This window comes from Grampus griseus, assembly GCF_964374135.1.
Source record: "Grampus griseus genome assembly, chromosome: 19".
Taxonomy (NCBI): domain Eukaryota; kingdom Metazoa; phylum Chordata; class Mammalia; order Artiodactyla; family Delphinidae; genus Grampus; species Grampus griseus.
The window spans coordinates 9,365,414-9,387,280 of record NC_139013.1 but is presented as its reverse complement, the minus strand read 5'-3'; the positions used below and the strand labels follow the sequence as shown (position 1 = coordinate 9,387,280).

The 21,867-nt window shown below is 49.6% G+C and overlaps 2 protein-coding genes across 2 annotated transcripts in view; one reads left to right on the top strand and one right to left on the bottom strand.

Annotated features, from left to right (window-relative positions):
• Positions 1-13,427, bottom strand: part of SYMPK (symplekin scaffold protein) — a 35,798-nt gene extending 22,371 nt beyond the window's left edge. Inside the window, exons 1-9 of the mRNA XM_082677608.1 lie at positions 13,327-13,427; positions 9,133-9,256; positions 8,922-8,987; positions 7,572-7,625; positions 7,404-7,477; positions 5,607-5,733; positions 4,720-4,969; positions 2,866-3,036; positions 1,407-1,646 (exon numbers count right to left, since the gene is read on the bottom strand). Coding sequence (XP_082533734.1) covers positions 1,407-1,646; positions 2,866-3,036; positions 4,720-4,969; positions 5,607-5,733; positions 7,404-7,477; positions 7,572-7,625; positions 8,922-8,987; positions 9,133-9,237 — 1,087 coding nt within the window. The 5' untranslated portion in view covers positions 9,238-9,256; positions 13,327-13,427. The remainder of the gene's footprint in view (positions 1-1,406; positions 1,647-2,865; positions 3,037-4,719; positions 4,970-5,606; positions 5,734-7,403; positions 7,478-7,571; positions 7,626-8,921; positions 8,988-9,132; positions 9,257-13,326) is intronic.
• An 863-nt stretch (positions 13,428-14,290) lies between these two features.
• FOXA3 (forkhead box A3) lies at positions 14,291-21,474 on the top strand. The gene is made up of 2 exons (XM_082676328.1): positions 14,291-14,479; positions 19,824-21,474. Exons 1-2 carry the CDS (start codon positions 14,411-14,413, stop codon positions 20,805-20,807), a joined length of 1,053 nt encoding a protein of 350 aa, XP_082532454.1. The 5' UTR covers positions 14,291-14,410; the 3' UTR covers positions 20,808-21,474.
• The last annotated feature ends 393 nt before the right edge of the window (positions 21,475-21,867 follow it).

The following is a 21,867-nucleotide window of genomic DNA, read 5'->3' as shown; positions in this document are numbered from 1 at the left end:
TATCAGGAGGCAAGAGCAGACAAACCCAAGAGGAGGGACATTCTACCAAACAGCTGCCCTGGACTCTTCACAACGTCAAGGTAATGAAACAGAAGAAGAAGGCTGAGGAAATGATTTGGGAGACTCAAGGCATGTGACAAGTAAATGGAATGTGTGATCCCCACCTTGTGAAGGGTACACAGGAGTGTTTGGTATTATTCTTGTAACTTATCTGCAGGCTCGAAATTATTTCAAAATGAAAAGTTTAAAGTAATAGAAAAATAAAATTGGTTGGCAAAAAATAAATGTATAAGCTCTCTGCCCCATCAATCCCACTACTGGGAACTTGTCTCATGACTTGACACGCATGCAAGACTGTGCACTACAGCAATCTTCATACTTTATAAAACTGGGCACAAATGAAATGTCCACCAACTGGGGGACTGGTTAAAGTGGTCCATGTACCCTATAGACTATTATGCCACCATTACAAGGATGCAGCAGATCTCCATGTGCACATAAAGAAACAACTCCAAGATAATTCCTAAACATATAAGGTACAGAACGCTCTGCCTTGTGTGCTTAATTAGGGGGAGAAAAATAGATCCCTACCTCACTCCTTATATCAAAATAAGTTATTTTTCAAAGTGAAAAAAAAAAACGAAAACAAAACTTGATTCTTTTTTTTTTGGCTGCATCATGGGATCCCAATTCCCTGACCAGGGATTGAACCTACACCCCCTGCAGTGGAAGCACGGAGTCTCAACCACTGGACTGCCAGGGAAATCCAAAACTCGATTCTTTCATAAATGTTCTAGAAACAAACGAGCACTTAAAAAAAATTTTTTTTTTTACAGTAAGGGAGGTTGCCATGGTCAACACTATTGATAAATAATACAACCATTAAAAAATTACTTCAGGGACTTCCCTGGTGGTCCAGTGGTTAAGACTCCGCAATTCCACTGCAGGGCGTGTGGGTTCGATCCCCGGTTTCGGAACGAAGATCCTACGTGCCACATGGCACAGCCAAAAAAAAAAAAAAAAAAATTACTTCAAAAAGAGACTTGATTTATAAATGAAACACAGGAAAGGAGAACTCTATACATATAACACATATGAGGCATTTCTGAAAGAAAATCTAAGTGTTAATACTTGTGGAGTGGTTACTTTTGGGGTGAGGGATGAAAGAGAGACTATATTTATTTTACTCCTTCCTGTATAACTTAAGTAACTCATAATTACTTGTAAGTGTATTATATTTTTCAGTAATTTTACTTTGATATCACTTATCATATGTCACCATATTTATACAACATAATTTGTAATGTAAATTTAGTTTACAGTTTCCTGTAAATAATTACACATTTCGAACGTGGTCAGTCCCCGCCACCACCTCCTGCCAGGACTGATTCAGCTCCTCAGCTCACCGAGCTTCATCTTCTTGAGTGTGGAATCTGAGTCGTCTCGGGGCCGCTTGCGGGCATCCTTGCCGCTGGGCATGTTGCGGGCGATCTCAGCCTGAGGTGTGCCCAGGTCTACCAGCAGGGTGGTGATCTGAGCCTGGAACTCCAAGGAGGCTGGGTGCTTCAGCACACTCAACAGGTGCAACTTGAGGTTCTTACGCACGCTGCTCACCTGAGATTTGGCCAGCGTTGGGGGCAGGTTGGCTGTGAGGAAAGTAGCAAGAACTTCGCGCTGTGGACAGAGCTCCTGGGGTCCTACCACCCTCACTTCCCAAGCCCCATCTTGGGCAGTGGTGGCGGACATCTCCTAGAAAAGTTCTTTCGCTCTCAGATCTAATGTATGGCCTTCCCCCTGTACAAGCTGATACGCAAAACCCTTGAGAGGTCTCCTTCAGTATCAGTCAACCTTAAAACAACGAGAAAACTCACCTTCCCTTTCATTAAACATAGTCACATCTCCCTCCATCTCTGGTCTGGAAATTCCAACATGCTTGCCCTGGGGAAGGCTATAATCACCTCCAGAATGTCCCAACTGAACTGCCACAACAGTTCATCATTGGTCCCTGACACCAGAATGACTTTCTAATGTCTAACGATCACCTTGACAAGTAAGCCTCCCCTGTTCCAGAGAGAAAGAGGATGCCTGCAATCTTTCCTGCCCAGCATCCCTTCCCACTTCCTCAGCCAGCAACACTCCCATTTTCCTTTGAGGGAACCACCTCGGCTCCATTCTCAGTCCAAGTGGGCAAGAGACTCAGGGCTGGTAAGAACACCGCAATCTCTTGGCCATTGTGACTGGCTCAGAGATAGGCTCACAATATCTTCTTGGCCAATCAGAAACAATGAGCCCTTGGACCTTTGCTGGAATGATTGGGAAGAGACATTCTCTTTCCCATGGGGTTGCCAAGGAGATGGAATGGAAGCCTGTAACAACTGGGGGCCATCTTTGCTACCTCAAGGAAAGAGACACACAAGAGCCAGGAGATGCAGAGGGATTCATGATCTGCACACACTCATGCCTCAACTCCAGACTTTTCAGTTTTCACACATGCACAAAAGTAGAGAAAACAGTATAATGAATCACCATGTACCCATCAATATTTTGCTGATCTTGGCACATCGATCCTCCCTGCTTTTTGGGGGAGAGAAGGGAAGAGCTGGAGTATTTTAAAGTACTTCACAGACACCAACCAGGTCATTTCACCCACACATACCTCAATATTAAAATCAGCTTTGAACCAAGTTTCTGTCACACGCAACCACCGAAATATACATGTCTAACCTAGAGAATCCTTCCCTGTGTCCACAACCTACTAGACTGATGATGCATCCCTTATGGGCCCACTACCTAGCTCACATTTCCTCAGAAAAGAGGAGACTGGTCTGTGGACAGGCGAAGGGGAGAAGGAGGGGACCAACTTACCGTGCAGGGTTTCATAGGCCTGAATCACCTCAGACATGAACATGGGCCTCTGGCGGGCAATATTGGCGAGGGAGCCCAGGGCTGTGGTCAGGTTGATGGAGGAGATAGCGGGGTGCACCATGAACTTGAGCAACTGCTCTAAGGCTGCCTTGCCTTCTTCCCACAGCACATCTAATGAGGGAGAGAAGAGAACCAGTTAGTAGGGCCCTTTCTCCCTGGCCTCCAGAGAGAGCAGCCTTTGGGACCAAAAGGAGAAAGATCCTCATACATGGATGGCTATGAATGGCTGAAAAAACACTGAAAATTTAATGGCTGATGCGTCTGACTATAAGACTATTAATGAGTATAAAAATCTAGAGCTGATGCTCAAAGCATGGGCTTGCAATAGTGAAAAAGTAGAAATAATTTAAAATATCCAACTATAAGGAAACTGACTGTCTGAACTACATTGATGTAAAACTTTGAATATGTATATGTCTGTACACACACAGACAAAGGACTGAAAGTTCTTTTTATCACCACGCTCCTTGATCCAGTCACCAAAAGTTAACTCTTAACAACTGTGAAAGATATCTTGACATTTCTTACACAAACATACTGGATGTCACATTATCTGAAATAGTGAATAAAAAATAGAATGCGATGTAACCATACTGTGAAATATTTTGTAGCATCTGAACATGATATTGTTAGGAAAAGAAGTAACAAGATAATTTTGTTGAGTTTAAAAGGTTGTCAAGGGACTTCCCTGGTGGCACAGTGGTTAAGAATCCGCCTGCCAATGCAAGGGACACGGGTTCGAGCCCTGGTCTGGGAAGACTCCACATGTCATGGAGCAACTAAGCCCCTGTGCCACAACTACTGAGCCTGTGCTCTAGAGCCCGCGTGCCACAACTACTGAAGCCTGTGCACCTAGAGCCCGTGCTCTGCAACAAGGGAAGCTGCCGCAACAAGAAGCCCGTACACCGCAACGAAGAGTAGCCCCAACTCGACGCAACTAGAGAAAGCCCGCATGCAGCAATGAAGACCCAACTCAGCCAAAAATAACAAATTAATTAATTTTAAAAATAAAAAGGTTGTCAAACAACATATAAGAAGAGCTAATTTTTGTGGAATGCTTACTATGCCAGCCACGTTAACTCACCAAATGCTCATACCTACACCCTAAAGTAGATGCCATAATAATGACCCCCAATTAACCAATGAAGAAACAGGATCAGAGAGAATAGGTCAGTTGCTCAATGGTAGAGCAGAGATTCAAACACAAGCCACTACACTCTAATGCCTCTCAGTTGAAAGTATAAAGCATGGCCCTGTTTTCTGTAAAAACAGGGCAAACCGACACAGAAACTATGAATATATACATATAAATATCTTTGCATAAAAAAGGTCTGAAAGAAAACAATACTCTTAGCAGTATTCATCTCTGGTAAGCAGGACTGGGGGAGGGGGTATTTTCCCTTTATACCTCTCTCTATATTTATTGCTTGACATTTCAGTAACGTGCAGCTACTACTTCTATAATTTGCAATTAGAAAAACTGTAAAACTAGCTAGTATTTACTACTAAGTGCTCACGTCTTCATGGAACCTCCCAACAAACCTGTGAAAGGGGTACTACTATCACCTCCATTTTACAAAAAGAAGATAAAGTTCAGAGAGGAGTAACTTGCCCAAGCTCACATGAGTAAGTGGTAACACTGAGATTTGAACCTAGCATCAGGGCTCTTAAGCACTGTTTTAAACTGACTCCAGAAATGAAAAACCAAGAAAAAAGGGGGTGAGGGGGAGGAGGAGGAGGAAGGGAGCCAGTGCAGTGACTGACAAATGGCACCAGCTGATAGGTGGCACTCACTGTATTGGATATAGGGATGGTCACGAGGGATGCGGTCCAGGCTGATGTCGTGCTCCTGGCGTCGGGGCACCTCCGAGTCGGCCATGCGGGGTGACAGGGTGACAATGAGGCCCTCCACAAACTTGATGGCGTGGGTACGGATGCCGTCATTGTCGGAGTCCAACAGCAGGATGATGTCCCCAGCCATGGCAGACACCATATCCCAGCAGGCTTCCTGGAGCTCGCTGATCACCCGTGACTTCACCATCCACTGCGAGTGGGCCAGGGAGGGACGGACGGACGGACAGACAGATGGGGAAAAGATATCAATCACCAACTCCACCAACTCCCAGAGATCCATAAATGATGATGAATACATTCATTGGGGAAATGTTCACTGAGTTACAACTCTGTCTCTGGCCCCATGCTAGGTGATGCTGGGGACAGGACCCAGTGGTGACCAAGCCAGGTCTGGTCCTGCCCTCACGAGGTTCACAGATAGTGACAACCCAGAGTGATGAAGACTCAGATCTTAAGGAAGCCAGAGGAACAACAGTGCCAACCTCACAAGGTGGTGGCAGAGATTAAATGGATTCATTCCTTTCATTAATGTTAATGTACATCACATTAACAGTGTGGACCTGGCTGGCCCATCCTGGTCACAAAGGAGGTACTCAGGGAATGTTTGTTGAATGCACACATGAATGGACAGATGGATGGAAGGATGGGTTAATGGCAACTCCCTGACCATTAGACATCAGAACCCCTTTGTTGTCTTTTCTTAGAGATCAGCAGCACGCCTTGCTCATAACGAATCGGATCTGATGCTGGTTTTGAACCCTAAAAGATGAGTCTGTAAATGAGACCTGTCGGGCCGGGACAGCCCCAGGTGGGGCGGGAGCTCTCACCTGCAGGGCCACCTTGTAGAGCTGGGTCATGGTGAGGATGGCCTTCTTCACCACATTCACATTCTCATCTCTCAAGAGCATGTTGAGATTCGCGATCAGTTTCAGCAGTAACTCAATGTCTCGCTTGCTAGGGGATGGAGGAAAAAGGGCAAGATCAAGGTGGTCTTTGGGCAGGTGATGGGAGCCTGGGGTCCACAAGGAAAGGGAAATCAGGGTCAGTGTGTCAGGAGATTGGAATGGAGGTGGACACTGTCTTGTTTGCCAGCACAGCTGGAAGCTGAGAACAATGCCTGGCACCTTCAGACAGAGCTGACCCCAAACGCTGTCTAGGTTGGTCCTGTAACCCCCACTGTTCTGTATTATTAGGGCCCTGCTGTTCACATAAGGTGCAGCAGAGCCAGACAACTGTAAGTCTGGATAAGCAACTGTGTCTTCTAGAACAGCTCCTACCTCAAGGCTTGCTGTGAAAACTGCAACAACACATGTAAAGCTCTTAGAAAAGCATAGAAAGCATTCAATAGATATTAGCCATTATTACTTTAAAGCACTCTATTTTATGTAATCACGGTTTTGTTTACTAATTTGTTTACCTAAGTCTGAGGGCTCTGAAAGTGGGGGACCCTTTCTAGTCTGAGTACTAGCAGAGTCTCATTTTTTGTTGAAGGAAAAAATGAAAGGCCTTCAATAAATATTTATTCAGTGGATGAATAAATTCAAGGCTACACCTAGAGCTCAGAATGTGTATTTTCATAACACGTTACAATCTGAATTTAATAATTAAGCTAATCAGTCAAAAATATGAAACTCAGCCATCAACTACATGAAGGCAGGAACGATACCTGTTTTTATTCACTGTTATAGTCCTACAGTCTGACACAAATGCCTGGCACATAGCAGTTATGCGATACATATCTGTCGAACAAAAAGTTTTTTGGCAAACTCAGAAAACTTACCACAAATTGTCCCAGTAATAATCTATAAAAATTTTGAATCACTATTTTGTATACCTGAAATTAATATAATATTGTAAATCAACTATACCTTAAAAAAAAAAAAGACAAAACTAGTGGTTACCAATGGGGAGAGGGAAGGGAGGAGGGGCAAGATAGGGATAGGGGGATTAAGAGGTACAAACTACTATGCATAAAATAAATAAACTACAAGAATATATTGTACACCACAGGGAATATAGCCAATATTTTACAATAACTTTAAGTAGAATATAATGTATAAAAAATCTGAATCACTATGTTGTATACCTGAAACTAATATTATAAATCAACTATACCTCAACGGAAAAAAAAAATTCTCCCAGTAAAAGGTGGAGACTGAGAATTTGGGCAATGGTGTTAGGGACACAGGTTAAAATCCCAGCATGGCCACATACTGGCTGTGTGACCTTAGGAAACTCACTTCACCTCTCTGAGTCACAGTTCTGTCTTCAGTTAAATGTGCCAAACAAATAATCCAGTGTCATTTTGAGGATCGAATAACAAAGTAGGTAAAGTATTTAGTACACCAAGGGAAGTAGCTGAAAAACTGTCAGATGCTGTTTACAATATGAAGGTATAGCCGATAGTCCTTACTGATGATGCAGGTGTGAAGTGTGGGAGAAGTAGAGGGACTGTAGATGAGTTCAGGATTTCGACCTTATTAAATATTTGCTGGGGAATCACCATGCATGGGAGGGAGAATGGGTCTGAGAAGCAGAGGGCAAGACTCTCAGGGCAGGGCCAGGCACCAAAGAGGCTGACTCCAGCAGGGGTGTTCCCAGGGGCTCCCTGCACCACCCCATACCATGCCTCCTCGATGAAGCCGATGACAAACTTGCGCACTTCAATGGACTTGTCTGCTTGGAAAGCGATGATCTCCTGCCAAGGTCAGGAAGAAGGTAGGTCAGAGGTGCCCCAGGATCCATTCCCTTATCCCTACGCCCACACCCTTTCTCTCCTGTCGGTCACTCACATCCAGGAAGTTGTCCAGTAGTGTGGGATCTTTGTTGATGATCAGCTCCTGGACCTGGAAGGAGATTGGGGATGGGAAGGAGGAACACACATATAAAACCAGGGTCCAATCAGTGCAGATAGGAACATGTAGGAGAAAACAGCATGGGGGTAGGCAGCAGAAAAGCTCAGTTCAGATCCTGGCTCTGCCACTCCTACCATGGCCTGGGCAAATGGCTTCCCCTGAGTCTCAGTTTGCTCTTCTGTAAAATGGGAATCGTAAACAACTTATAGGGCTGTTGTGAGGCTTCAATAAGAAGATGCTACAGGGCGCAGGTCCTGGTGGATAGTGAGTACGTGTTACAGATGGAGGCTAAAGAAAAGAGGGAAGTGCTGCAGGACTCCTACCTTCCTGAGGCTCACCCAGCAATTCTCTCCACTCTCCTTCTGTTTCTACTCCCCACTCAACTGTCACAATTCATCGGGCATTTTATGACAATGAGAACACATTTTCTGAGGCCCCTGTACCTGCCAGGCTCTTTGGAATAAGCCCTTCCCAAAAACATTCTCACAGAAGCTCACTGCCTATGACCCAAGGCACTGTTGAACAGCCCTGACAACCACTCCACAAGGGAGGACCCGTCAGGACCCCACTCTACTGCTGAGGTGGAATCGACTACCCAAGGCCACATGCTGAACAAGTAGAACTGGGGTCCTCACCCAGGCAACCTGACCTCCCAACCTCTGAACTCCACCTGCCTCCCCAATTCCCCATGCCCTATTTTGCTTCTGTACAAGCTATTATGCCCTCTGGTCAAGACACTCTCCCTTTCTCACTTAGCCTGGTTCTCTCCGTATCATCCAGGTCTCAGCTCAGACATCCCTCTTCTAAAAAGCTCTCCCTGACTCCCCACCGCTAGGCTGGGTCAGAAGCTCTCTCTGGGTTCCACACCCCTCTGGGCTCCTCCATCCCATCCCTGCCTACTCTGGGTCCTCACTGTCTGGTCACCTGCATGTCTTCCCCACTGGACAGGACCCTGGCAGAGAGCAAATACGAGGATCAAGAGCATAGAATTTGGAGTCTGAATCCAGCATTCAAGTCCTAGTTCAGCCAGCTGCTATGAGTGACCTTGGGCTAGTTTAAGCTCTGAGACTCTGCTTCTTTCTCTATAAAACAGGGAAGAGCCCTGCCTCATAGAGTTTTTGTAAGAATTAAATGACAGTGTGGCCGAATAGCACTGAGCACCATGGCAGGCATATCCCAAGTGCTTAACTGTGGACACTAGTGTTATTACCAGTGTCTTCTTTTCGAGAGGTTCCCATCCTGGCTCCCCTTGTCCTGCTTAGCCCAGCGTCACCCCCTTCCCCTCACCTGTTTGAGCACTGTGATCTTTGAATCATTGGTGATCAGTGCTGCCTGGTTGAGGAGATCCACCACCTGGAAGGAAGGTGAAAGGCATGTGACAGTACTCACCTTGCCAGCCCAGCCCTGACGGCGCCCCCTGGGTTCTGCCACCTAGAGGTGGATGGCCCAAAGACAGGGCCTGTGCCTCCCCACTCCAAACCCCTCTCTCCATACTCACTCTCTCTGATGTGGTCATGCCATCAATGCCCGGCCCCTCCTCTTGCGTGAAAAACTGTGATGCCACGCTCCGGCGAGTGACGCTGTCCCCACTGCTGCCTGCCATGGCTGCTGCCTGGTACTCCCTGGAGAAGACAGATCAAGCTCTGCACCTTACCTCACTAGCTGCAAAGGGTTCAACCCTCCTTTCTAGCCTGTTGGATCTTTGTTGGGTCTTTTGAAGCCCCTCCCCCTTCCAGAGTCTGGATCAGACTGTACGTGTCCATGAGGCTACAACCTGGGGGAGACTGATGTCTCCCAGCTCAGAGGCAGTACCTCATGGAGTACCGAGCCTCACCTCCAGTACTTTACACGTAACGGGCTGACCACAAACACCTGCTGAAAGACTGAACAAATGAACACAGAGCAGCCATGCACTGGTCTCAGTGCCTCCTGTCTCTCCATCAGGGCTGTACTCTGGACTGGACACCAGAGCAAGCTTTCTAAAACATAGCTCTGAGGAGCTCCAGTCAGAGTCCTGTACATCGTAAGTACTCAATACATCAGAGAAGGCCTAATTAAATTATATCTCTGCCATTTTCTGGATTACTATGGAGTTGTGCTTTAAAAGGCCGGGGGCGGGGGACTATTGGGCATCTGTCCCAAAGTCACACTAGCAAAATTAACAAATAAGAAGGGTATCAAATACAGCACTATTCCTAATAGCAAAAGACTATTATCGGGCTTCCCTGATGGTGCAGTGGTTAAGAATCCGCCTGCCAATGCAGGGGATATGGATTCGAGCCCTGGTCCCGGAAGATCCCACATGCCATGGAGCAACTAAGCCCAAGCGCCACAACTACTGAGCCTGCGCTCTAGAGCCCGTGAGCCACAACTACTGAAGCCCGTGTGCCTAGAGGCTGTGCTCCACAACAAAAGAAGCCACCGCAATGAGAAGCCCACGCACCACAACAAAGAGTACCCCCGGCTCGCCACAACTAGAGAAAGCCCGCGTGCAGCAATGAGACCCAACGCAGCCAAAAATAAATAAATTTATTAAAAAAAAAAAAGACTATTATCAACACAAATGTTCTCAAATAGGGAGACCGGCCGAAAAACTATGATACATCCACATAATAAAACACTATGTAACTATAAAAAGGAATGAGGGAAGGAAAAAAAAAGGAATGAGGAAAATCTCTATATACACTGATAAACAGTGGGCTCTAGCACATTTTAAGTAAAAGCAAGTAAAGTGAAGACAATGTTTACTGTATGCTCCCTTTTTACAAAACAAAGGAAAATATGTGTATATGTTAAAAAAAGAAAAAAAAACTGAAAGGAAAAACCAAAAAATAGAAAAGGGAGAATATAGTTTTTTAAAAAAAAAAAGATGTATCTCAATGTATTATCTTCATGAAAAGATGACAGTGACAGCCTGTTGCATCACAGAAGAATGTATACAATTAAAGTGACTTTTGTCAAGTTTGTGTATGTATACACAGAATGACCGAGGCAAGAAACCACTGGGTCTCAGCTGCCTCTTCTGTAACAGTGTTTCTCTCTCAGAACTATTTTGAGGAGTAGATTAGTTTCAGAAGGCTACTGCATAAACTGTTAACAACAATTTGAGGAGGGTGAAAAAGGTGCACCTTTTAAAAGAGATATACTGCACACAGCAGTTTATTCAACAGGTATCTGCTGAATGAATGACTATCCAACAACCTCCTTCCTAGTCTCCCTGCTGCCTGTCATCCCCACATCTTGCTTAGAGTCAGAGCCAACTCCTCACCAAGACCTAGAAGACCTTATGTGATCTGGCCCCTTCTACTTCTGCCCTCATTTCCCTCTCAGCTCTCCCTGCTCCAGCAACACTGGCTTCCTTGTCATCATGCCAATCATACCCCTTCCTCCAAGCCTTCTCCTCCAAGGGCTTCTCTTCTTTCTGCCTGGGATATCCCTCCCCTCACAGCCTGGCACAACTCCCTCCCTCCTTATTTCCTTCAGGTCTCAACTCAAATATCCCAGCAGTGAGGTCTCTGACTATCGCATTTCAAACTTCCATTTCTTCTCCGTCCCCATCTGTGTTGCTTTATTTTTCTCCATGGCATTTATTATCAACACACCACATATTTATAAGCTCCATGAGGGCAGAGATGTGTGTGTGTGTGTGTGTGTGTGTGTGTTCACTTTCTCTATCCCCAGCACGGAACAGAGCTTGGCACCTAGTAAGTATTCAATAAAAATCTGCAGAGTGGGGCTTCCCTGGTGGTGCAGTGGTTGAGAGTCCGCCTGCCAATGCAGGGGACACGGGGTCATGCCCCGGTCCGGGAAGATCCCACATGCCGCGGAGCGGCTGGGCCCGTGAGCCATGGCCACTGAGCCTGCGCGTCCGGAGCCTGTGCTCCGCAACGGGAGAGGCCACAGCAGTGAGAGGCCCGCGTACCGCAAAAAAAAAAAAAAAAAATCTGCTAAGTGAATGCCAAAGGGCTTCAACAATCACTGGGCTTAGTATCCCTACCCTTTGGCTCTAGAATGCTTGAAAAATAACAGCTAATATTTACTGAACATTTAATACGTGCTGGACACAATTCTAACACATATAGTAACTTAGCAACTTATTTAAACCTCACAACACCAACTCTTTGAGGTAAGTACTGTTTTTTTTTTTAATAGGGGTATAGTTGTTTTACAGTGTTGCATCAGTTTCTACTGTACAGCAAAGTGGAGTTCCCTGTGCTATACAGCAGGTTCTCACTAGTTATCTATTTTATACATATTAGTGTGTATATGTCAATCCCAATCTCCCAATTCATCCCACCCCCCCTTGGTGCCCATAAGTTTGTTCTCTACATCTGTGTCTCTATTTCTGCCTTGCAAACAGGTTCATCTGTACCATTTTTCTAGATTCCAAGGTAAGTACTATTTTTAATTTCCATTTTACAGATGAGGAAATTTGAAGTCCAAGGAGGTAAAGTCACTTGATCAAAGGCTCACAACCTGTAAGATGTAGACCTAGCAGTATGGCTGCAGAATCCAGCCTTCTCACTGCTGTGGTGGACTGCCTCTCTAAAGGAACTGCTTCCCCCTGCTAGGTCTGTTCCCAACAATCCAGTATACTGCTGTTTCCCATCAGAACACTGAACTTTTTCATGATGAACCTTTCACATTGATCCACCCAAACTTTTTACCATGTTCTTCCTCTTCCACTTTTTGGTTTCTTTCTTTATTTTTTAAACGTATATACATATTTCCTTTTCTTCTGTAAAAAGGGAGCGTACGATAAACACCGTCTTTCATTTCGCTTTTCACTTAATATATGCTGGAGCCCACTCTCTATATTTCATTCCTTTTTTGCCCCCCTTCCCTCATTCCTTTCTACAGCTGCATGGTATTTTATTATGTGGCTGTTATCTGTTTTCCTCCTCTGCCAGTCTCCCTACTAAAGAACATCTGGGGTGTTTGTAGTCTTTTGCTATTACCAACAATCATTGGTTCCCCTTCCCTCCCGGTCCCACCGCCCTACTCCCACCTGGGAATATGACGACTCCCCGCATATACACAGAGTGGCCCCACGAAAATCGTTCATCATTCAACGAACATTAACTGGGAGTTTTCGGCGTGACAGCGCTGTACTGGGAAACGCTGAGCTCATGGTCACAGACAGAACTAAAGAGCCACACAAATAAAGGTCCAATAACAAATGAGACCCCCCGCCAAGTGACATGAAGGAAAGGCACAGGAACCTATAAGAGCGTTTAACAGGCGGATTTCGGGACGGAGAGCGGGAAAGGAGGGCTTCGCAGAGGAAGTGACGTTGGTGCCCAGACCCGAAAAATGAATGGGAGTCAGCCAGGCGGAATGAGTAAAAGGATGTTGCAGACAGAAGGGACGGCATGTGCAAAAAGCCTGAGGCGGGAAGGCGTATGGCGAGTCTGAGGAACCGAAAGGCCAGTGCAGCTGTGCGACGTGAGGAACGAGCAAAGAGGCAGAGCCGAGGCCGGCTGGGCGGACGCGCCTTGGGGGCCACGTTGGAACTTTGCCCTGAGGGCACTGGGGAGCCACGGGAGGGTCCAGAACTGGGGAAGAAACTGGGGTCCCGAGCGTCACTGCTCCCTTCCCCTCTCAGCGTCCCCACTCCCCCCGGCAGCGCCCCTGCCCTTTCAGGGTCCTTCCTCCCTTCGTCCCCGGGCCCCCACGCCGCCCCCCCTCTCACCGCGGCTCAGGCCTCCGTCCCCCTCGCGCCCCCTCAGCAGCGCCTCTTCACAGACACCGCCGCCATCTTCCGCTCGCCGCCGTGACACTGCGCATGCGCCGTGCACGGAGGGTCGCTGGGAAATGGAGTCCACTCTGCGGCAGTACCCCGCCCCTACCTTCGGCCGCGCGGCCGGCCTTCCGCTCTCCGCTCCCTACGACGCCGGGGCAGCCATTCATTTCCGGCTTTCGGGAGCCATACCTCCTGGGAAATGTAGTCCTTTGACGGGGTCAGGAAGGAAAGGGGGATAGAGGCTTATGGGAAATGGAGTTCACAGTAGTTCTGGGTCCCTGGACGGCAGGTGTTAGAGAGAGTGGAGAGTCCGGGAGGCGAAGCTCTTAGGTCTGGAAGGTGGTCTGTTTCCTCAGCGGGGTCTAAGCAGAGGCCTCGATCCCTTCAACCCTTGATCCTGACCATTTACACAGTATGGAGCATTTCCAGCTATCAGAAGCTTCAGTCTTCCAGTCCGTCCAATGGAAAATGTGGTTTCGAGGAGCTCCTACAGGTTCTTATAGTAACACATCGGGACCCATGGAGACCACTCGGCTCTGAGCTTCCTTTACTCCGCGGCAGTCTTGCTGGGCTCTGGCTGTTCGCCTGCTCCTGTCGAGATGATGAACCCCCTGGATGGAAGGGCCCTAGAGTTCTGCCCTCGAGGCTTTTAGTATCAGCAATGCCTCCCACCTGTAGCTCCTCACTCGTTCAGCCATCTCCAGCTCTCGCGTCCCCGGGCTGCGGCTCCCGGCGCCTGAGGTCTTTCTCCTCGCAATCCCGCAGGGGGCGCCCCAAACCGGGCGCACCGCCCTCGGGGAGGCGGGAGGGGAGCCCAGGGCGGGCGAGGGCGAGGGCGAGGGCGGGGGGGCTGGGGGGGGGTGTCCCGGCTATAAAGCGTGGCCGCCTCCCGCGGCGCCCGGGAAGGCTGGGACCCTGGGCGGTCGGACGGACGGGCGCCGGTCGGAACTCAGGCCGTGCAGGCTGAGAGATCCGAAGCGCTTGGTTCCCCCCCGGGCCGGAGCGGGGGCGGGTGGGGGCGCAGGCCCGGGGGATGCTGGGCTCGGTGAAGATGGAGGCCCATGACCTGGCCGAGTGGAGCTACTACCCGGAGGCGGGCGAGGTGTGTCCTCGGGGATGGCGGAGCGGGAAGCGGGGGTGGGGGTGGGGGGGTGGGGGGCAGGAATCAGGGTGCGGGCCTAAATGGGGGCAAGAACCGGGGTGTGGACTCAAGTGGGGGCCCCAAATAGAATTGGGGAGCGGAGGAACTAGAGACACGGAGACCAGGTGTAGGAGTCAGGGACAGGGGACAATGCATGGGAGCGCGGTTTAGGCAGGCTAGTCAGAGTGAGGGCTTAAACGGGAATCAGGAAGATTTAGGCAAGGGTCAAGTCATAGCTTAAATGTGAGGGCTGTGTGTCAGGGACCCAAAGTACAAGGAATTAAAATTAACAGACCAAAGATGAGACTCAGAACTCCGGGATACGGACAGAGCTGGGGGATTAGGAAATGGGGTTCAAAACTGGGGAAAATATAAGGGACTAAGTGATGGGAGAGGGAGGTCACCATTAAGAGAAGTCTGAGCTGGGAGCTCAGGGTTAGAAATTAGTGTTAAAGATGGGGGTCTGGGGTAGAAATAAGAATTGGGGTTCCGGTATACGGATTGGGGCTGCGACTACGTCAAAGTCAGACATGGGGGTTGGTGAGATGAAGGTGCTCAGAGACGAAGCTTGGTCTGGGGAGTGTGAAATAACAGGTGATTTAAGAGTTGGGGCCCGGATAGATAGGGGTCAGAGTCGGGATCCTGAGATCAGGGCATGTCGGCAACAGCATTGGCAGTGGAGGGGTCGGTCTCCACCCCCGCCCCCCATCCCTACTAATGACCCTCACCCCTCCCAGCTGAACTTCAGTGGTTTAATTGTTATCAGAGACCCTCAGCAGGGATTCTCCTTGTTGGAGTCTGGAGGGTTTCAGATTTCGCGCCCCCCATCCCCGCCCCCACTCCACCTTCCAGCAATCTCCACTAATTGCTAATGTCCTCACCAGTCCCATCTCAGACAAGATTTCCCTGGAGTAGGGGGCAGGGATGTATCTTAATTCGCTCACCCTAGCCGCCGGGAAGTCCCTCCCCAGGTCTAACTTCCATTCCTCTTGCTGCAAGGACTCCTTCTGAGCGTGCTCTCTGCCTAGTCAACATTGTGAAGTGGAGGGGTCCTCGTCAGAGGGTTATGGGGGGTTTGGATACCTGGGTTTCTGATGGAAGGGGACTGTGGGCTTGAGGTGGGGTATGGGACTGGAATGGTTGAGTTCTCCAAAGAGACCAAGATCTGGGGTTTACAGGGGCCCCAGAGCGCCTGAGTCCTGGGTCTGGGGTTTGAAGCTGTAGGGTGAGACTCCTGAATACCTAGGCCTGCGGGGCTTGGCAAGGTGCCCAGGAGGGGCCAGTCCTGGGGCTGTGGAGGTGTGAGGTGCACGTGGGGTGGTGCAGAGAAGGGATTGGGAGTGTTGAGAGGTGGAGCCTGGGCAGCTGGAGATGTAAGTTACATGGTGGGGAAGGCAGAGACCAGGTTGGAGGTGGAGACTCCCAGGTATTGGGGGATCCCGGCTGAAGCCCCCACATAGTTCAGAGTCTGGGGACCTGATTTAAGGGTACCAACTACAAATCAGTGTTCTGGAGGCATATCTTAAGAAGTAAATTGCAGGGGTCTAGGCTGAAGGAGTCATTATTTGGGGCAAAACCTGACGTTTGGTAGGGGACAATTTGTGTGGAAATTGTCTCTGAAATTGAGGGACAGTCTAGAGATAGTCAGCATTTGAGTGCGTATTTTGGAAGAGTTGACATGTAGGGGTCTGGAAATGGACATAATGTGTGAGGGTCTCCTCAGCTTTCCCATCAACCGAACCACCTCCTCCCCCTGGGTCAGAACAATGTGGGGAGAAACACGTGCACTCACTCAGCGACTGAGAACTGAAGGGGCCTCCAAACTGCTTGCCCACCACACCCACCCTCCTGTTGGGGTGATGTTGACCTCCCCAGGCTGGCTCCCTGTCTGGAAGGAAACTGGAAAGTTATTGCCCTAAGACATCCCCACTGGCCTCTGCTTCTCACAGATCAGCTGGTCCAACTGCTCCCCAGTTTTATAGGTGGAAAACCTAAAGCCTCTTGGCGTGCGGGGGGAGCCGCTTGAGGTCCTAGGCTGGGACCAGGGTTAGAAAGGAGCTTGTAGCTTCACACTGCCCCCTGCTCCCTGTCACACCCTCCTCCAGAGACAATAAGGAAATGAAAGGGGAGAAATTCCAGCCTCCTGGGGTGGGCGTGCAGGTCCCCTGAGGGCCTCCCCCCCAATCTCAGCCCCGCCCTCGCTGGGGAGATCCGGTTCAGACCCGGACACTGGGGGTTCATCCCAGCCCCAGGCATGTGAAAGCCTAGGGTGGATTAGGGCAGCTGGAGTGCTTGAGGTCAGACCTCAAAGAGGACTTCCGGGTGGATGGGGAGCCAGAAGAGAAGGGCTCTGGGGTCCCAGTCTGTCTTCCTCTGTGATACAGGAGAGTCTGACTGAGTTGGAGAAATGTAGGGGGTTGTAGAGGGATTTAGGACCTCTCTGTGGATCCCCTGAGTCCATCACCTTCTCCCCTCTCTCTGAAGGACCCTCTTCCCTTACTCTTAGGGAGGGGCGAGAACCGGCCAACCCGGGGGCGGGGTGGGGGGGTGGGGGGAGACCAGTGCATGGGGGAGGGGAGTAGCTGTGGCTCCAATTTCAATGTGAGACTTCTGGGGAGATGGTGGTGCTGAAGCAAGGGGCAGAGAGATGCAAAGACGTGCTGAAGGGGAAAGAAAGAACAGGGTGGGAGAGGAGTGGGGTAGAGAGAGACAGAGAGAGAGAGTGCCGAGGCAGGGAGAAAAAGATGTGAGAGATGATGGGGGTGGGGGATAGAGGGAGAGAGAGATGGGGTATGGGAGAGTCACAAGGAAAGAAAGGCAGAGGAGGGGGAGATGAGAGAGAGAAAGACAAGGAGAGAGAAAGGGAGAGAGCGTGGGGAGGGGAGAGAGACAGACGTGGGGAGGGGATGAGGGAAGGAGTATAGAGGTACTGAGACAGGGAAGGAGATGCACAGATACACACAGAGCCACAGGGAGATTCAGAGACATAGGAGAAAAGAACTACCTGGAAGTCATGTGAAAGAGAGAGGGGAGAGTTTCTCTACTAGAACGCAGACCTGGGTTGCTTACCACCTGCCCCTGACTCCTTGAGTGACCCTGGCATTTCCCTTTTCTCTCTGGACCTTTGGATGTGCAGACACTTAAGTGACAAGGGAATGAGATGGGACACACTGATTCATAGCAGAGGTGGCTCCCACCAGAGCTATAGCACCCCCCCAGTGCCGTGAGACCACCCTCCCTCAGGGGGAGGGAGCAGGGCAGACAGGCAGATGGAAGATTGACAGAGAAAGGATGGAAGACGGGATGAAAGGGGTAAATGCAGACAGAAAGAAATCACCATCCACCATGCTTCCTATTTTCCTTGCTTATCTTGTTCACTTCCTGCTAGACTGACAGCTCCCTGAGGGCAGGCATTTCAGTCTGTCTTGGTCACTGCTTTTATAGCTTGATCCAGAACACCGATCTGGAGCCAGACTGCCTGGATTCAGAATCCCCGTTCTTTTCCTTTCTTGTTGTGTGACCCCTGGACAACCTCTCTGATCCTCAGCTTGCTCAGCTGTAAAATGGGCATGATAGTGCCTCCCCCATAGTGTGGTTGTAAAGATGAAAGCAGACCTTTGCTGTGAAGTGCCTGGAGCAGTGCCGGCACAGAGTAGGGCCAAGAAATATTGAACAATTGAGAGACTATATAGTTACTTACAAAGACATAGCAATGTCTACTATATTTCACTGAGCTAAGAGGCACATTTTCTCCCCATTGAACATATCTGAAAATGGAATGGGTTTTACAGTCAATGGTGTCTAGGGATTATAATTGACAGTGTTTTTTTCCATTCTTATTGATACTTAAAATAATACTGCAGCTTACGAAGTGATATCTTAGATTTGATGATATTATAATAAACAGACGACATATATTAGGTAGAAATATGTGAGTTCTGATTTTCAAATGCTTTTGATCTATAAAAACTGTAATTGTATAACCTAAAAGATGATGGCTAGATGGACAGAGAGTACACATATAAGGACTTCCCTGGCGGTCCAGTGGTTAAGACTTTGCCTTCCAATGCAGGGGGTGCGGGTTCGATCCCTGGCGGGGAAGCTGAGATCACACATGCCTCGCAACCAAAAAACCAAAACATAAAACAGAAGCGATATTGTAAGAAATTCAATAAAGACTTTAAAAATGGTCCACATCAAAAAAAAAAAGTACACATATAGATTCCATTGTTAGATAAATCAGCAGTTCTTGATTTTTTTTTTTTTTTTGTCTCAGGACCTCTTTACACTCTTAAAGTTATTATTTTGCCTGTGTTGGGTCTTCGTTGCTGCACGCGGGCTTTCTCTAGTTGCGGCGAGCAGCGGCTACTCTTCGTTGCGGCACGTGGGCTTCTCATTGCGGTGGCTTCTTTTGTTGCGGAGCACGGGCTTCAGTAGTTGCGCACGGGCTTCAGTAGTTGCGGCGCATGGGCTCAGTAGTTGTGGCTCGCGACCTCTAGAGCGCAGGCTCAGTAGTTTTGGTGCGTGAGCTTAGCTGCTCTGTGGCACATGGGATCTTCCCAGACCAGGGCTTGAACCCGTGTCCCCTGCACTGGCAGGCAGATTCTTAACCACTGCACCACCAGGGAAGTCCACCCTCTTAAAATTATTGAGGACCCCAAACAGTTTTTATTGATCGAGGTTATGTTGATTGTTAACAGCATTCAAAATTAAAACTGAGGCGTTTTAAAAATAGGCATTAATTCTTTTTAAAATAGCAACAATGTGTTAGTATAAGCAATGTATTTTTACTAAAATAACTATTTCAAAACATTTAGTGAGAGGAGTGGCACAGTTACATTTTTGCAGATCTCTTTAGTGTCTGGTTCAGTAGAAGACAGCTGCATTTTCCTAGCTGCTTCTACATTTGGTCTATTGCAATATCACCTGTCATGTGGCCTCTGGAAAACTCTGCTGTACGCTCATGAGGGAAGGAGAGTGAGAAAGGCTAGTCATATCTTATATCTTTCATTATATGAAAATAGTTTTGGAGACTCCCCCCAAAAAAGTCTTGGAGACTCTCCAGGGTGTCCTGGACCACACTTTGAGAACCACTTAAAGTGTGAGCTTCAGTATATGGGAGCGTGGGGGGATGGGGTCAGGGAGGGAGGTGCACGAGGAGTGGGGGAAGAGAGACTTCAACAGACAGCTGTTTACAGAGGAGGCAAGACAGATAGACAGATGGGCAGACAATGGGTCCAGTGACCCTTTGCTTACCAACAGAATCGAGACTCACCACCCGCTGTTTCTCTTTCTTTCCCTGTAGGTCTACTCTCCGGTGACCCCAGTACCCACCATGGCCCCCCTCAACTCCTACATGACCCTGAACCCTCTGAGCTCTCCCTACCCCCCGGGGGGGCTCCCTGCCTCCCCACTTCCCACTGGACCCCTGGCGCCCCCGGCGCCCACAGCACCCCTGGGGCCCACCTTCCCAGGCCTGGGTGCCAGCAGTGGTGGTGGCAGCAGCTCAGGGTATGGGGGCCCGGGACCAGGGCTGGTGCATGGGAAGGAGATACCGAAAGGGTACCGGCGGCCCTTGGCACATGCCAAGCCGCCATATTCCTACATCTCGCTCATCACCATGGCCATCCAGCAGGCGCCGGGCAAGATGCTGACCCTGAGCGAGATCTACCAGTGGATCATGGACCTCTTCCCCTACTACCGGGAGAACCAGCAGCGTTGGCAGAACTCCATCCGCCACTCGCTGTCTTTCAACGACTGCTTCGTCAAGGTGGCGCGCTCCCCAGACAAGCCGGGCAAAGGTTCCTACTGGGCCCTGCACCCCAGCTCAGGTAACATGTTTGAGAATGGCTGCTACCTGCGCCGCCAGAAGCGCTTCAAGCTGGAGGAGAAGGTGAAGAAAGGGGGCGGCGGGACCTCTGCCTCCAGGAATAGTGCGGGGTCAGCCTCCTCGACCACCACCCCCGCTGCCACAGTCGCCTCTCCGCCGCAGGCCCAGCCTCCAGCCCCCGAACCTGAGGCCCAGGGTGGGGAAGATGTGGGGACTCTGGACTGTGGCTCACCCCCGTCCTCCACACCCTATTTCACTGGCCTGGAGCTCCCGGGGGAGCTGAAGCTGGATGCACCCTACAACTTCAACCACCCTTTCTCCATCAACAACCTGATGTCGGAACAGACACCAGCACCTCCCAAACTGGACATGGGATTTGGGGGCTACGGGGCGGAGGGTGGGGAGCCCGGGATCTACTACCAGGGCCTCTATTCCCGCTCTCTGCTTAACGCCTCCTAGCAGGGGGGTGGGAACGTGGTGGGTGGGGTATGGCTGTAGCTCACACCATCAGGCTCGTGGGGCCTGATCCTCCTGGGGACACTTTGCTTGTCCTGTCAGTTAACATCTTGGCTGGTCTGTTACTCACTGTGGTGACTGCCATCTCTGTGGGCATCGCGTTGACCCACTGGCTGCTGTGATAACTGCCATTGACATCCTGGCGGGCCCGTTGAGTACTGTGAAGACTGCCATGTTGATTGATGTTATTGGTTGATCTATTGGGTATTCTGATGGCCACCGTCTGGGATGACATCTCGGTTGGCCCTTTGGGTGCTGTGATGCACATCCCCTTGGGTGATCCTTTGGATGTGGTGGTGACGCTGGCCCACTGGGTGCTGTGATGGCCACCATCTTTACTGGCTGACATAACCAGTGTACCACTGTGCAGCATGATGGCCACCAACAGCCCCTGTGTTGGCCATGTCATCACTGTCTGGTGTGAGTTGAGTGAGGGATGGAGATGAGGATACTCCTTGGTTTTTTTCTGGAGCCCATCCCCCGCTCCGGTCCAGGAGAAACCAGAAAGGACTGGTTAGGGTGTGGGGAATTTCTACTGAAGTCTGGTTCTTGCCTGGGAAGCGGGATACTGGCTGTGTATGACCATTAAAGGCACCATTTCTGCCTCTTACTGAATGTCTCTTTTCCTTGGCGAGTGGGCCCTTTGAGGCTTGAACACCTGAATTGCTGTCCCCTGTCCCCTCTCCTTCCTGCCCCCAAGAGCTGGCTGCCTCTGGGGGAAGGGCTGGGGGAGGCATCGACCTGACCTTTGGCTCTTTGCTGTCCCTGACCCCAAGGACAGTTTGCTCACAGATAGCAGCCCCTGCAGCAGTGGGGCCAGGGCAGCAGGAGGAGGTGTCTGTGCAGTGACCAAGGCCATCTCCCTACCCCCACTCTCCAGACACATGCCCCTAGCCCCGAGGTTCAGGGAGCCCAGGGGCTGCTTGGTTTTTGGTTAAGCTAGGGAGGAGGAGAACGGACAAACAGGGCGCTAATTGAAGGAGACAGGGTGTGTGCTAGTTTG